This window comes from Calidris pugnax, unplaced genomic scaffold (genome assembly GCF_001431845.1).
Source record: "Calidris pugnax isolate Ruff unplaced genomic scaffold, ASM143184v1 scaffold113, whole genome shotgun sequence".
Classification (NCBI taxonomy): domain Eukaryota; kingdom Metazoa; phylum Chordata; class Aves; order Charadriiformes; family Scolopacidae; genus Calidris; species Calidris pugnax.
This window is the reverse complement of record NW_015090879.1, coordinates 1,440,899-1,454,300: the sequence shown is the minus strand read 5'-3', so window position 1 is coordinate 1,454,300 and position 13,402 is coordinate 1,440,899. Positions and strand designations below refer to the sequence as shown.

The 13,402-nt window shown below is 45.3% G+C and overlaps 1 protein-coding gene across 3 annotated transcripts in view; it reads left to right on the top strand.

Annotated features, from left to right (window-relative positions):
- LOC106890635 (CUB and sushi domain-containing protein 2-like) overlaps window positions 1-13,402 on the top strand; it is a 291,319-nt gene that overhangs the window by 23,334 nt on the left and 254,583 nt on the right. For all 3 annotated transcript variants that reach the window (XM_014946585.1, XM_014946584.1, XM_014946583.1), the window contains exon 3: window positions 13,075-13,291. In XM_014946585.1, coding sequence (XP_014802071.1) covers window positions 13,075-13,291 — 217 coding nt within the window. The remainder of the gene's footprint in view (window positions 1-13,074; window positions 13,292-13,402) is intronic.

The following is a 13,402-nucleotide window of genomic DNA, read 5'->3' as shown; positions in this document are numbered from 1 at the left end:
TGCCTGGTCTCTTTGACATCTTGCCATGAGTCCAGGGGCAAGGCAAGGTCTCCCAAGTTCCAGTTTAGTGCCTTAACTGTGTGTTAAACTGTATTTTCTTAGGGTAGCTCTTGGGTTCAGCTAAGCAGTATGTGAGCTTGTGTGGTGTTCAGCAAAGCCCTGCTCCTGCTACCGGAGCAGGATTCTCTGGCTCACTCTGAAATGGGATGTGTAAACCCTTAGATGGTGGGGTTCAATTAAAGGATATTGGGGCAACTGAAAAGGCATGAAGAGAAGTCACAGGAAAACCCAGTGAGGCTGTTGCTGGCACTAGAGACAGCATGGGAAGAATATGCATTAATTGGTTAATGCTTGTGAAGTGCTTTGAAGATGGAAATAGCCATATAAGTGCTTGGTATTATTATTATGCTGACAATGGCTGTGTAGAAGAGTCGTGGCGCTAAGGGAGCAGTCAAAATTGATTAAGAGACAATTTTGAAAGAGAAAGTTTTGAAGGGAGAAAATTACATCCCTTGAGAAGAGGCCATTCTGGCTGAATGTTGGGATAACTGTTACTTCTCCGGGCTGAGCAAATGATTTCAAGTAATGGACGGTCTGCACAAGATTCCCAGTTTCATCAGGAATTATGCAGCTGTGAACTTTTGCAGATAATTGCTGTTCTTTAGGTTGTTAATGAGTGGCTGCTTGGGAGGTGTGGAATTGTTGCAGGCATTAGGGAACCCAGTTGTTCAGCTTGTTTGGGGTGTGAGGGTCATGTAGTGTTTAGTTTGAAATCGAACTTGTGAAATCTAATTCCACTACAGTAAAAGGAAAACCCTGGAACTTCTGGATTATAAATCACAAAAGCTTTAGTCTGTGTGTGAGCAACTCCAGTGGGTCTTGCAGCAGAGAGGAGAAAGAGTTGGTACAATTTTTATAAAGCATTTTATAACGAAGACCCTGTGAGTTTGTCTACCTTTGAACCCCACCAGTGTGTTCCGGAATCCAGTTCCGGTTCCTTCCCGAGACCAGTCTGGAACTTCCCTAGTTCCTGCTGGTGACCTCTCCCTGGGGACTTGATATGGTTGTATATATATTTCTATATATTGTATCTATTTCTTTATTTCCTTTTTTATTTTATTATCAATATTTCAAGTAGTTCAGTTCTTTCCAAACTCATAACTCTCTTTATCTCTCTTCTTCCTCTCCTTGGAGAGATGGGGGAGAGCATCTGTTGCCTTGTCATTGGCCAACACAAACAACGACACCAGGTGAAAACAAGACAGGGAGAAGGGCTGTTTAAGCTAAAGGAAAGTGGTTTGAAAACAAATGGGCTTCAGCTGGTGGTGAATTAACTTTAGCTTGGAAATTAATGTTTATAATCATCAAAGCAGTAAGGCTCTAATGCAAATCTTCTGGTGGGAAATACAGGACAGAAAAGCAAAGATCTCTCTAAATGGGATTGTATGGTGTGATTGCCAAACCTGGACAGAGATGGTATGTAATTACCAGGACAGTGCTTTAGTTCTTTAGCTTTAACTTCTTATCTCTGTGTATACATACAGATGAACACAAATCCATGTACGTGCTTTATAGTCCTGTTTGTAGTCACTTGCTGTATCTGCATTTTTCTAACTGGGGCTTAAACTGGCAGAGAATACTCCAGATTTTCTTTGCTGGAGACTGAGCACAGGCCCAGCTGTCCATCACCGTGTTTAAGGCTCAGCAAACTTCAAAGTTGGGCTCATGAACATTTGCCTTCAGTCGCTGTTCTTGCGTCTCGTCCAACCTGTCTGAACCTGTCACACTGTAATGCTCCTCTGAAAGTCTCCTGTGTGTTCTCTGTCAGGCTGGAAGCAGAGTGAGACCATCCTTTCTTACTAAGATTTTTGCATGTCCTCTATTTCGTGAAATCCCATTTGGTGTGAAAAATTTTAAACTTTGAACACTGATGTTACTGATCACAATAGACTTCGCTTTAAATTTCCGCCAGAGAATATCAGTGCTAAAACATGTACTTAACTCACCTAGTAAATCTGTTGGGCACAGAGGAAGCACAGATCTTCCTTCTCATTCCAGCAGGTGTTACAAGAATAAAATGTACTTTAAAGTGGATCTGGTTAATGTACTCTGGAATATTCTGGGTAAGATCCGTTGAAGGTAAGTGGCGAGCAGCCTGTCAGACAAAGAGACAGACCCCATTACTGATTATTTCTACAAATGCTTGTTCATTCATCCGCTCTTTGTATTAATGACTCATCATGTCTCTGACCTTTATTCTGAGTCTTCAAATATTGCTTTTTAAGAAGCATCTCATAGTTCTGGTCCTGGAGGTGGATAATACTGTGTCATCTACATAAAATGCTTGATTCTGAGCGGATGGATGGGAGCATCTCTGTTCCTGGGTCTGGTGCTGGAGAGAAGAGGCCACATCCTGTGTCCTGGAGATATGTGGAAACACCTGCAGCGTCTGGCTTTGCTTTAAAACGTTACTGTTGAGCTCATCATCTCAGAACCCTGTTGCTAAGAGGCCCTGGGCCAAAATTCAGGTCCTAATTGTGTGTGTAAGGCTCATTGTGAAGAATGGTCACACCTGCCTGCTTTGGGCTGGGGGTGTCGCTTCTCTTCCCTCGCCTCCTGCTGCATCTTCTAGACCCCTTTCCTTGGCTTCCTGCAATGCCCAGAATTCAGCAGAAACCCCCAAACAATGGGTCTTGCTGAATACAGAAGGCACGAACGTCGTGAAGGAGGGGAAGGAAATTAATTGTGACTTAGTGAAGCTGGTTTGGCTGCAGTATTGCCAGACTCCATTAACTGGTTGGTGTTTAGCATTCAGAGAAATCTCTGTGTCTATATAAAATCAAGGGTGGTTGTTTTTTTTTTTTTTCTTCCCCTCCCCTTTCGTTTCTCGTTAAGGCTGCCCTGTAACGAAGCCGCAGTCGCGCTGTGTGCCTTTGCCTAGCAACCCAGCCTGGCAACGGCACGGCATCCCAGCCACCGGCCATGGGGACCGGGGAGCTGGTCGGAATGGTAATTTGTGATGAAAGATACTGGAGCCTCTTGTCACGAGGCTCGCAAAGCCTTGTTCTTAATTTCATGACCTTCAGGCTTCCTTCAATACCCACAGACAGCTTTCTGCTGCTGCCCTGCAGAAATCACAGGAGCCGGGAGTTGTCCGGGAGCCAAGCCTTTAGATGGTGCACGGGGCCCTGAAACCTTTTCCATGAGTCTTTCACCCAAATCCCATTGCCGTGCACTTGGGGGTGGGGTAGGCTCTGTGTGTGTGAATAGTTCCTGTGGCACAACCAGTGCCCCATAACGTCAGCTGGGTCTGAAGCTGCCCCCAATGACCCCCATTTGCAGTAGCAGGGGGGCAGGACATAACATCTGGAACATCTGCCCTAGGAGATGGATCTGCTCTTAGAAGATGGGGGAGGACCTGGGGAGTATGCTTAAAGCATAGCCAGCTGGGGCTGCTAAATGTTTTCAAAAAGGGTCTGAAGGTTGTGTTTCTTCCTTAGAGGTTAGAGGGGTTTTGTTTGGGTTTTTAAAATCTTAACACATGGGTGTATTTCAGCCGAAGTTCCTTTAAGCTGCATTAAGAGGGGTTCACAATAACTGGTGCGGTGGAAGAAGAAATGTCCTCCATTCTAATGCAAACAAAGGATGTGAAATGAAGTGCTGCTCATCACTCCTGTTGTAGGACAGGAGAATCACAGAATCACAGAATCTTCTAGGTTGGAAGGGACCTTCAAGATCATCTTGTCCAACCATCAACCTGACTGACAAAAATAGACACCCACACAACAAACAAGGAGCATCATCACTAAACCATACCTCCCAGCACTACATCAACCCGGCTTTTGAACACCTCCAGGGATGGTGCCTCAACCCCCTCCCTGGGCAGCCCATTCCAATGCCTGATAACCCTTTCAGTGAAAAAATTTTTCCTAATATCCAGCCTGAACCTCCCCTGGCGCAACTTGAGGCCATTTCCTCTTGTCCTGTCGCCTGGGACTTGAGAAAAGAGACCGACCCCCATCTCTCTACACCCTCCTTTCAGGGAGTTGTAGAAGTGCTGGTGTGTGGTTGGGACAGGGTACAGCAAGGAGCCGGGGCAGCACAAGCTGAATTGGTGGGTTTGCCCTGCCTGGGGAAGGCTCACAGCAGCTGATGTTGGGCTCTGCAGCAAGTCTTGAACTCTCTGCAGTGGGAGTCTTGAACATGTCTGAATATATATAAATATATATATACACACACACTAGACAGATGGAGTCTCTCCCTTGATGTCTCGGAGTGCATCGTCAGTGCAAAGCTCTTCCCTGCTACCTCACAAGGGTGGGTTTTCTTCCCCTTCTTGTCACCTGTGAAGCAAGTCACCAGGTTTGTCGTGCTCGTCTGAGATTGTTCATGCTAAAGAATGCTGATGGGAGGGACAGGAGGGCGAGGACCTTCTGTAACGGGGCTTGTCTCTGGCGTGGATGTGCAGTCAGCGGGCATGTTCACACTGCGTGGTGCAGTAAAGTGTGAGAGATTCTCCTCCCGGCGCTGACAGTGCTATTTCCACGAGGCACGGTGCTCTGGAGGGGCTGGCAGTGGCACTGCTTACATTAAAAAGCGTGCCTTAGCAGGGATTTTCTAGATGCTTATTAAAATAATTCCAAAGTAATTTTTCATATCTTCTATTATTAGTCCTTAAGCCCTCCTGCCTCCCTTTCTAACAGTAAAAGGGGAGGGAATACATCTCACTCTGCACAAGTCTTCACTCCTAAGTGCTCGTCCTGTTTCCCAGCTCGCTTTGATGCTGTTTAGATTGTAAGCCTTTCAGATGGTAAAGTGGTATATAAATCTGCAGGGGTGATTGAGAAAGATACAGTGTGCACCTGGGGGAAGCCAGCATGACACCGTAATGTCTCTTTGATAACCCAACAGGAGTATGTGTTGTGATAGTTCCTACAGAGCAGCTCAAGTTCTTACCAGCTACACAACAAGCAGTGTGATTTTGGGTTCCCCCTGATAGCAATCTGTTGAGTGGTTGTTTTTTTTTTAAAAAAAAAAAAATCTGATGAGGGTCTTGAAGGCTGAAATCCATCCCTTCTGTTCCCAGGTCATTGTAGGGTAGGGATGCAGGGATGGCCCGTGTTGGGTCAGGATGCCACGGTGCCCTCCCCTCTCCGTTGGGAGCAGAAGAGTTTCAGCCTCGAGGGATGATCTGGCAGCTGCTGTTACGACCCATGTACTCACTTAGGCAATTTCTAGCTTAACCAAATGAGGCATTACTTTCCAGCAGCTGAAGTCTCTGGCCTCTCAGCATGTCAGGGGACTGCAGTGCAGCTCTAAGACAGGACATATGGGCAGTGTCATGTTCTTGTGATTTCAAGTTTTGTCCTACCAGTGGCTTTTGATGTTACCTGAAATTGGATATTTCCCTTTTTTCTCAACAGTATGTCAGAACTCCTTGACCTTGCTGTTGGAAGTATATGCCATTTCAAGGTTCAATCATGAAGTAGAAAAACAAAAGTATAGTAAAGCAGAAAAGACTTTCTTCAAAGGAGAAGGGGAGCTTGGTGCAGAGGAGGGAACATACTGGTGGAGGGTGACAGTTGGCTTTGAACCGTATGGGTGTCCAGGTTTTGACTTTACATTCCAGGATGGATGTGATACAACTGGGGAGAGTCCAGAACCTCACTGGGGCTTCAGAACTGTCTCTGAACTAGGAAGCATTGAACAGTTTGGGTTCATTTAGTCTAAAATAGTGCTTTTTCTAGAGAATTTAAAAGAAATGAGGCTGTTTTCCTTTCTTGCGTTAACAGATGCCCAAAGGCATCGAGCTGCAGGTTGAAAATCACCTGTCTCAGGAGGAGATAAATTGTTCTTTGAGTCCAGTGTAGGTAGGAGAAAATGCCATGGTCTAAAGTAGTAACAGGATGAATCTGGGCCAGACATCAAGGAAATGAAGAGCTACAATGCTCTTGCCCAGGTTTTCCCTAATCTGAGATATGTAAGTGTCATTTCTAAGATCTGTTGGAAATGTTACATGATCACGGAGCAGCGTGAGGATAGTGCAGTGACAGCCGAAGTTCCAGACTTACCTTTCCTCTTCTGAGCAAGAATTTGCAGTTTCCAGCTGTAAGTGGTTTGGGTGGAGCTTTTGTCTGGGGAACTCCAAGGTCAGCAATGTGACTAAAAATCCCAAAAGTGTATGGGAAATTTGCGTAACCTTCCAAGACAGATTTTCTTGGTTGGGAGAGAAAGGGAGGGCACATGTGGGATAAACTCAATATGTTCTTCAGCATCTTCACCATCATCTTTTCGGTTCCTCTCTTCTACTTGGGAAATGCTTAAACTTGAATTGTTATGCTGCCGTTGGAACAGTGCCTGAATGCAACAGATCTCTGCAATAACAGTCAAAATGCCTGGGCAGCACTGAAAGGGACGGAAAGTGATGACAGTGGGAGTGAAAGACTGTTGGAATGGAAGGGAAGCAACGTCTCCCTCCAGAGAATGGAGGTGACCAAGTTGGTTTCGGGAACAATATGTTTGATTTGCGGTATCACAGTATTGTGCCATCCTGCTGAAAACTCACATACTGTTTTTGATTCGAGGTGGATGTTATAATTCTTCCTGGACTTGGCAGTGGTGGCAGGAGCTGGATTCAGAGAAAATGCCTGTTCTTTGCCCTCGTATTCTTCAGTTTATCACTCCATGTGTTCAGAGAGAAAAAGGCACTGGCTGTCTGAGATGTAAATCATCCCCTTGATGATGTGCTTGGATCCACTGGCTTTTGATTAAAAGTTATAGTTAATGGAATGTCTCTGCATTATTTATTACCCCGAAGGCTTTGATATAAGACTGTAGGTTAAGTTAAAACTATGAAAAGGTGAATACTTAAGGAAACAAGGCTTAGATTTATGAAGTGTGAAGGTATTTTCCCTGTTTGTTCACTTAAATTGTGTGAACACGAGAGTCAGAGCTAGGCTATGGGTAAGCTACTTACTGTTTGTGGCTCTCTGTAATGATTTATAAGACTACTGTGTAAGGAAGCATAATTAGCTGCTGATAAATGATTCAAAACAGTAAACATGGGGAAAAATTAACCTTTTTCCTATTTAGATGGCAGATCAAACAGTGTCTTAAAAAAAAGTAATTGGAGTTTTTAAAGGTCAGCTCTTTAATACAGAGGATGAGTTTTTAGCATGTCATTTTTGGGGATAAGATTATGAAAAGACTTGCGTGAAGGAGGTGGCTGGAACATTTCACAACCTGCCCCTGACAGCCCTGTTCTGAGACCTCTGCAGAAGAGGGTTTGGTGGGGCCCGGAGGTGTTGATCCCCTGCTGTGGAGTGTGTCTGGCTGGGTGAGAAGCTGAAGGAGCTGTGGGTGGTTTCCCAGGTCTCATCCCACAGAGAAAGCTGGGGCACTTCTGCACTGAGTTGGGCGGCTTGAACTCTGTCTCCATCCTCGAGCTCTGCCCCTCACAGCTCCAGATGTGCTCCCGGGGGATGCTGAGTCCTGTGTCAGCGTTTGAGTGCTGCCTCTGAGCAGGATCTGGTGTCTCAGTTTGAAGAACTTTATGCAGTGAGGGTGAATGGCTCTGGGCAGTAATGTAAATGGAAAAAAAATGGAGAAGTTACTGATGTATGAGGAGGATTTGGCCCTGGTATTTCAGGCCAGGACAGAATGTGTCTGTGTGTCTGCAGGATATGGATTTCAGTTTTCTGGGAGAGAGGTTTTTATGTTTGTCTGTTTCATTGAGTAGGCTAGAACAACACAAAATAGAAACATTTGTGCCTTAGTAACAATAACTAAAGAAAATGACAATACCAAAAGCTACTGCATTAAGGAGAAGACAGCCATGTATCACCAATAGATGATACTGCTGAGAGTAAGTCGGCAGATATGATTTGCTATTTGTTCTTTTTGAATTGTGCAGTGACCATACATCAGTGTTGGCTAAATTAGATTTCTGCTGAGAAACAAAGAGCATCAACTTTGATTTTAGGAAGCACTTCAGAAAGAAAATCTGTTCCCCTCTAAAGTAGTGCTTCCTTTAGATATTAATACGGTGTAAATCATCAGAGGTAAAACACTTCCCTGATTTACACCACTGTGGATGTGGATGGAAGTTTAAGGAATTGGAAGGAGGTGGAAGGGGTGTTTTATACCCATTTCCTTTGCAATTGTAATGTCAGACAAGACCTTTATTATTGAGTTTCTGACAGCTTGGTTTGTAGTGACAGGATTTGAACGTACAAGTTTATCTGAGTCTGCAGAGCTGCTGAAATTCCCTGTGGAGTGATGAAACCCGGTGCCAGCCAGGGGCTGGAAGGGACCAGCAGCCGAGGCAGCTCGCGGGGGTATGGGTCAGGAGATCACAAAATTCTGTAGCCCTGAGTGTGCTTGAGTGATTGACCCTCCTCTCGTGTAGATGCAAACTGGTCTGGTCTGATCAATGCGGGGTGGCATCATGACTGTCAGTGGGGAGACACCAAGGACATGGGAACAGCCGGTGTGACCCCCACTGTGGTCATGGGGGGGTGAAGTGGTTCAGGTCCAGAGCTCCTGCAGCCACGTTGCATTGGAGGCCTCTCTGAAGCAGGAGTGACTGATGGAAGAATGGTCCCACGCTCACGTGGCTGAACACCTTCAGTGTAAATAAACCTCCCACGAGCTTCTGGCTCTGGTTGTGTAGCTTGTGCTGTCAGGAGAAGTCTCAGAGTTTGAGTACAAGGACATTCTTCCACCCCTCCTCGTGGCAAAAGGCTGATCTGTACCCGGAATGAAGCCTGAGGAGTTGCAGTTTTCCTGCTTGGGCAAGAGCCAGCCAGAGCTGGATTCAGTTATTTTTTTAGTTACGTGTCTGGTCCTGTTAAGTTTCGTGGCATGTGGGTTAACTGTATATTATAGAATGCCACAGGCAGCCCCTGTTTCTGTTAGAAATGCAGTTCTTCTGTGAGCATATTGCAAAGTAAATATTTCATCATTTTCCATGTGCAGATGAGCCTGAAGTGAAGCTGATCAGTCTGTTTACATTGTTCGAGCCGTGTATATCGCACAGAACAAGTATTGTAGGTGGAGGCTGGTAAAACTGACTTTTAAGCTCCGTCATTGAGAAACTGGTTGTGCCCCTGAACGAAGATGTTTTTCTGCAAAGCCCCGAGCCCTCCCTGAGCGCAGGTTTCCTTGGGTCATGGATTTTTTCCTCCCCCTTAGATTGTGGTCCTTTTGGAGAAAGGCTCTGCCCATTGAACAGTGCCAGGTGCGTTAATGCCTTTGTCCTTGTCTGGAAACTTTAAGTGCTACTGCAATAAAATTACACTGATGCATTCATTAAAAAGATATACTCTCATAATAAACCACTTTCCAGAATTGAAAATAGCAGGTTGCATTGGCAGAGTGCAAGTTGGAATTAGCTCCGTTCTCAGACTGGTCATCTCCGTCACAAAGTAGGACATGTGCCCACAAACGCATATCCACTGATGAGTTCCATGTTGGTGTTACACTGGCAGAAAATGAGTCCATAAATAATGGTATTAGAAGCTGGAATATCTGCAGCAGTATTTACAGTGTCACTGAGCCTCCTGGCAGGTGACTTCTGATCCCTCAGCTTTGTGTATTTACCTTTCGCATTTGCTGTGGCTTTTGAATAAAGAGTGACAAGTTGAAGAGGGAAATGCCACCGATCTGGAAGGCTGTAACTCTGCTGGTGCCAGGGCTGATGGTTCGACTACAGAGGGTGCAAGGAACGTGGTCCCTGGGTGCAGCCTGTCCTGGTGCAGGTTGTGGTGGTGCCAGGCACGGCCCCATCGGAGCTGGATGGAGGGCAGGAGGTGGGGCTGGTCCATGGGGAAGGCACTGCATTCCCATCACTCGAGTAAGGTGGTGGAGGTGCCTCCTGTCAGACTTCTGGGTTGAAGATAACACTCCAGAAATCTTGGGAGAATGTTGTCCTTTGTCAGATACTCACCTGGAACTTCATAGCAGAGGCACTGGCCTTTCATACCTTTCTATTTATTCATGCTTCTGGGGCAGAGGGATAAAGAGAATTGTTTTTGCAAGTTTTCGGAGGAGAAACTGTTTCCTTGTCATGTACTTTAGATAAGGTTTTGTCAGTCAAGCCTGAGCTGAACTAACTCAGGAAGCAAATTATATCGTCTGCATAAATTCTCCTGGGCTTCCTGGACCTCTTCCCTGTGCTTGCTGATTTTTTTCCAGCAGTGTCCAAAATAAGTGAAGTTCCCTGCTATTACAGCTGAGGAAGAATATATTGCTTTTCAGATTGTCAGCTTTTGGAAAACTAATTTTTGTTTGCAATAAACAATTTTCTTTTAGCTGTGTCCAAAGCACATCTTGGTCAGAATCATGAACACGGAAATATTTTAGTAGATTGATTTGGTATGTCATAAAACTGTGTCCTGTTTTTCTATTAGGTATTTGTTTTTCTTCAGCCAGGTTTAAGATTATGTACGTATTTCTGGCCTCTGTTTGTTCTTTGTTTTAATCACTGATTAGGCAAGGATGGCATAAACTTATGTTGATCTTAAGGCTTCTTGCCTTTCGTGTGACCTTAGAAGTGTTTGGAACTATGTCTCTCTGACCTTGAATTTGTTTTCTGAACTTCATGCAACGTCAGTAGCTTTTATACCATCAGGAAATTGAGAGATACAGCCTCTTTAATTTCCCAATTTCCTTAAATTGTTCTGATGACATTTACTTATGATTAAAATAAAAAATGTACGGTGGAGAGAGATTCGATATCCCCACGTTGCCTGTTGAGTGCCAGCCTGGTTGAAGAAAAGAGGATGTGATTGAATTTCAGAGAACTGAAGCTTACGGGTCTCTGGCAGTCTCCAAGTAATTAAACCAAACCAGGCCTAATTTTACCGCTCCGCTAAGGGTAATATTCCCAGGCCTGTGCAGCTTTCTGGCACCAAGTTAATGCATCCTTTCAGTGAACTCTGCAAATAAATGGAGCTGAAGTGGAGGAGGGAGGTAGATTTCGCTCTTGTCTGTATAATGTATGGACAAACGGCGCGGAGAGAGGCAGATGCCAGGTGCTGTGGAGATGCAAAGTACTTCAGTGCCCTCGGGAATGAGTTCTGTGCCCGGGGGATTATGGGGCTGTCCTACCTCTGGTATAATAAACACCGTACCAAAAGATGCCCTGGGTAGTAAATACAATCGACTGTTTTAGATTCATAAAGGCGTGAACTTTGTCTTGCAGAGAGAAGTTCCACTAAGCATTTTTTTTTTTTGCACCAAAGTAGGTCAATCTAATTATAATTGGCTTTAATGAGCACTGCTCTGCAGCGCTTTACCTGTAGCTGGTTGGCACTCAGAAGTGCAAATGCCATTCCTGCCTTTGAAAAAAAGCAATGAGGAATCAAAGAAGTAATTTCTAATCTAATTCGTTTCAACTTGAAAGCCTGGGTTATCTGCATAAGCTGGGGTAAACAGTCCAGCAGGGTAAGAAAAGCCAGCGCAGACACAGGCGGCAGTCATCGGTGTTGGTCATAGGATAAAGGTGAAATTCTGCTTTTAGTTTCAAAACAGTTGTCTTGCAAACTGCCTGGAATTTAGCTTTGGTGTGGAGAAGTTCCTCCATTAAAGCCAGTAGGAGTTACATCAGTTTGGGGTGAACTTTCCTTTTACCTCAGAAAGATGTTTGGGTAAACTAGCAGTGAAGAGAGAGGAAAACCCCAAGGAGAATTTGTCATTTAGGCTGCTCCCAGCACGTATTTATGTACCTGTTTCCCCAGAGAGAAGAAAATCTCATACATCCAGAAATTGTACATCATGGCAGTTGATCTTTATCTTTGGGATGGAGTGTTCACAGGTACTGCTTTGGGGAAGGAAAAATGGATTTGAGGGAGGTGTTGAGTGTTTAGCTGGTGGGAACAGGACTGCGCTTTGCTCTCAGCTGTAGCTCTGCAGCAGCTCCTTGGGAAGGCTGATCGGAGACATTTGCTGTGTGTGGAGCCTACACGAGGAGCTGAGACATTTCCAAGCTGGGTGAGAGAAAAGGGAGCAGCCCGAGAAGGCTGGGTCTGGCCAGTGATTTCTTTCCTACGTTCCCCATCAGATCTAACAGGGGTACGTAGCGTTACTGGTGGTGGCAGCTCTGGGCCACAGTCCAGACTGGTTTGCAGTGGTACAGTGTCCAGTTTGGGGTACACGGACTGGAGACCAAGTGGGAACATGCTTTTCCCTTATAGCAGTCTGCGTGGAGAGCCCCTGGATAAAAACCACCAGCTCTTCTCCTGGCTGGGAGGTATTTCAGGCTTGTGAGCAGTGTTTCCCTGAAAGGATGTGGATGGGGGGAAAAGAACTCCCCTATTCTGAGAAGTTGCAAAGATTTGGGGGTTTTGTTTGTTCCAAATAACTATTTGAGGATAATTTGTTCCTTAGAGCCTTAGAACTGTGTCCTGCTCTTTCTGGAGTCCAGACAACTTTAATTTCTGATCTTTTGCCATTCAGTTTTTATGCAATCTCGTCCAGACAGACTACTAATTTGGTGACTCAGTTCCTCATTATGTATTATGTCCATTAGAGTTTCTGGCCTCTCAAGGTGAGGGGTGGTCTGTCTCTCTTTGTCTGCACAGCTGAGCCCTGATCTTCTGTCCCGTAGTCGAGCGGAACTGGGGGTGAAAGGGATGATCAGCTTTGGCATCATTATTCTGCTGTTCTGGCCTCTGAACCCCTCACGCTGGAGGCACCAGCACAGCCAGGCACTCCTGAAACGTGGTAAATCCCTACACTGTGTGATGAAGAGCTGGATGTTGTGGTGGGCTGTGAGAGGATGTCTCTAAGCATCAGTTTCCCTGTTCTGGTCGGCAGCTGCTGTAACCCAGCCATTATTAGCCCATTATGTTTAGAGCTGGAGGGAGCAGTGCCCCAGAGATGGGTATCTGGGGTCCAAGTTCCTGCAGGGATGACAAAGATGAACGTTTAGATTTTACCTTTATCTGTTCCCTGGGACCATGGTCTGAGAAGGAATTCAGTGGAAAGAATCTTGTATGATCTGTTTTGATGGTGAAGATAATAAATGTGTATCCTACACCCTTTGACTTGTACTTTTGTCTTTTCTCTTGCCAGCCCAGAACTGCAGTCACATTTTGCAGGGCCCAAATGGGACAATACAGAGCCCAGGCTTTCCGTACGGATATCCAAATTATGCAAACTGCACGTGGACAATCACTGCCGAGGAGCAGAACAGGATACAGCTTGTTTTCCAGTCCTTTGCATTAGAGGAAGATTTTGATGTATTATCTATCTACGATGGACTGCCTCAGCAGGGGAACCTGAGAACAAGGTACATTGTTCATAACAGTGTTTATAAACATGTTCCCATTTCTGCCACTGGGATTAAATCTAGGCTGGAGGTTTATGCTGCAATAAACTGGGAGTGCTTCTTCATGAGCAG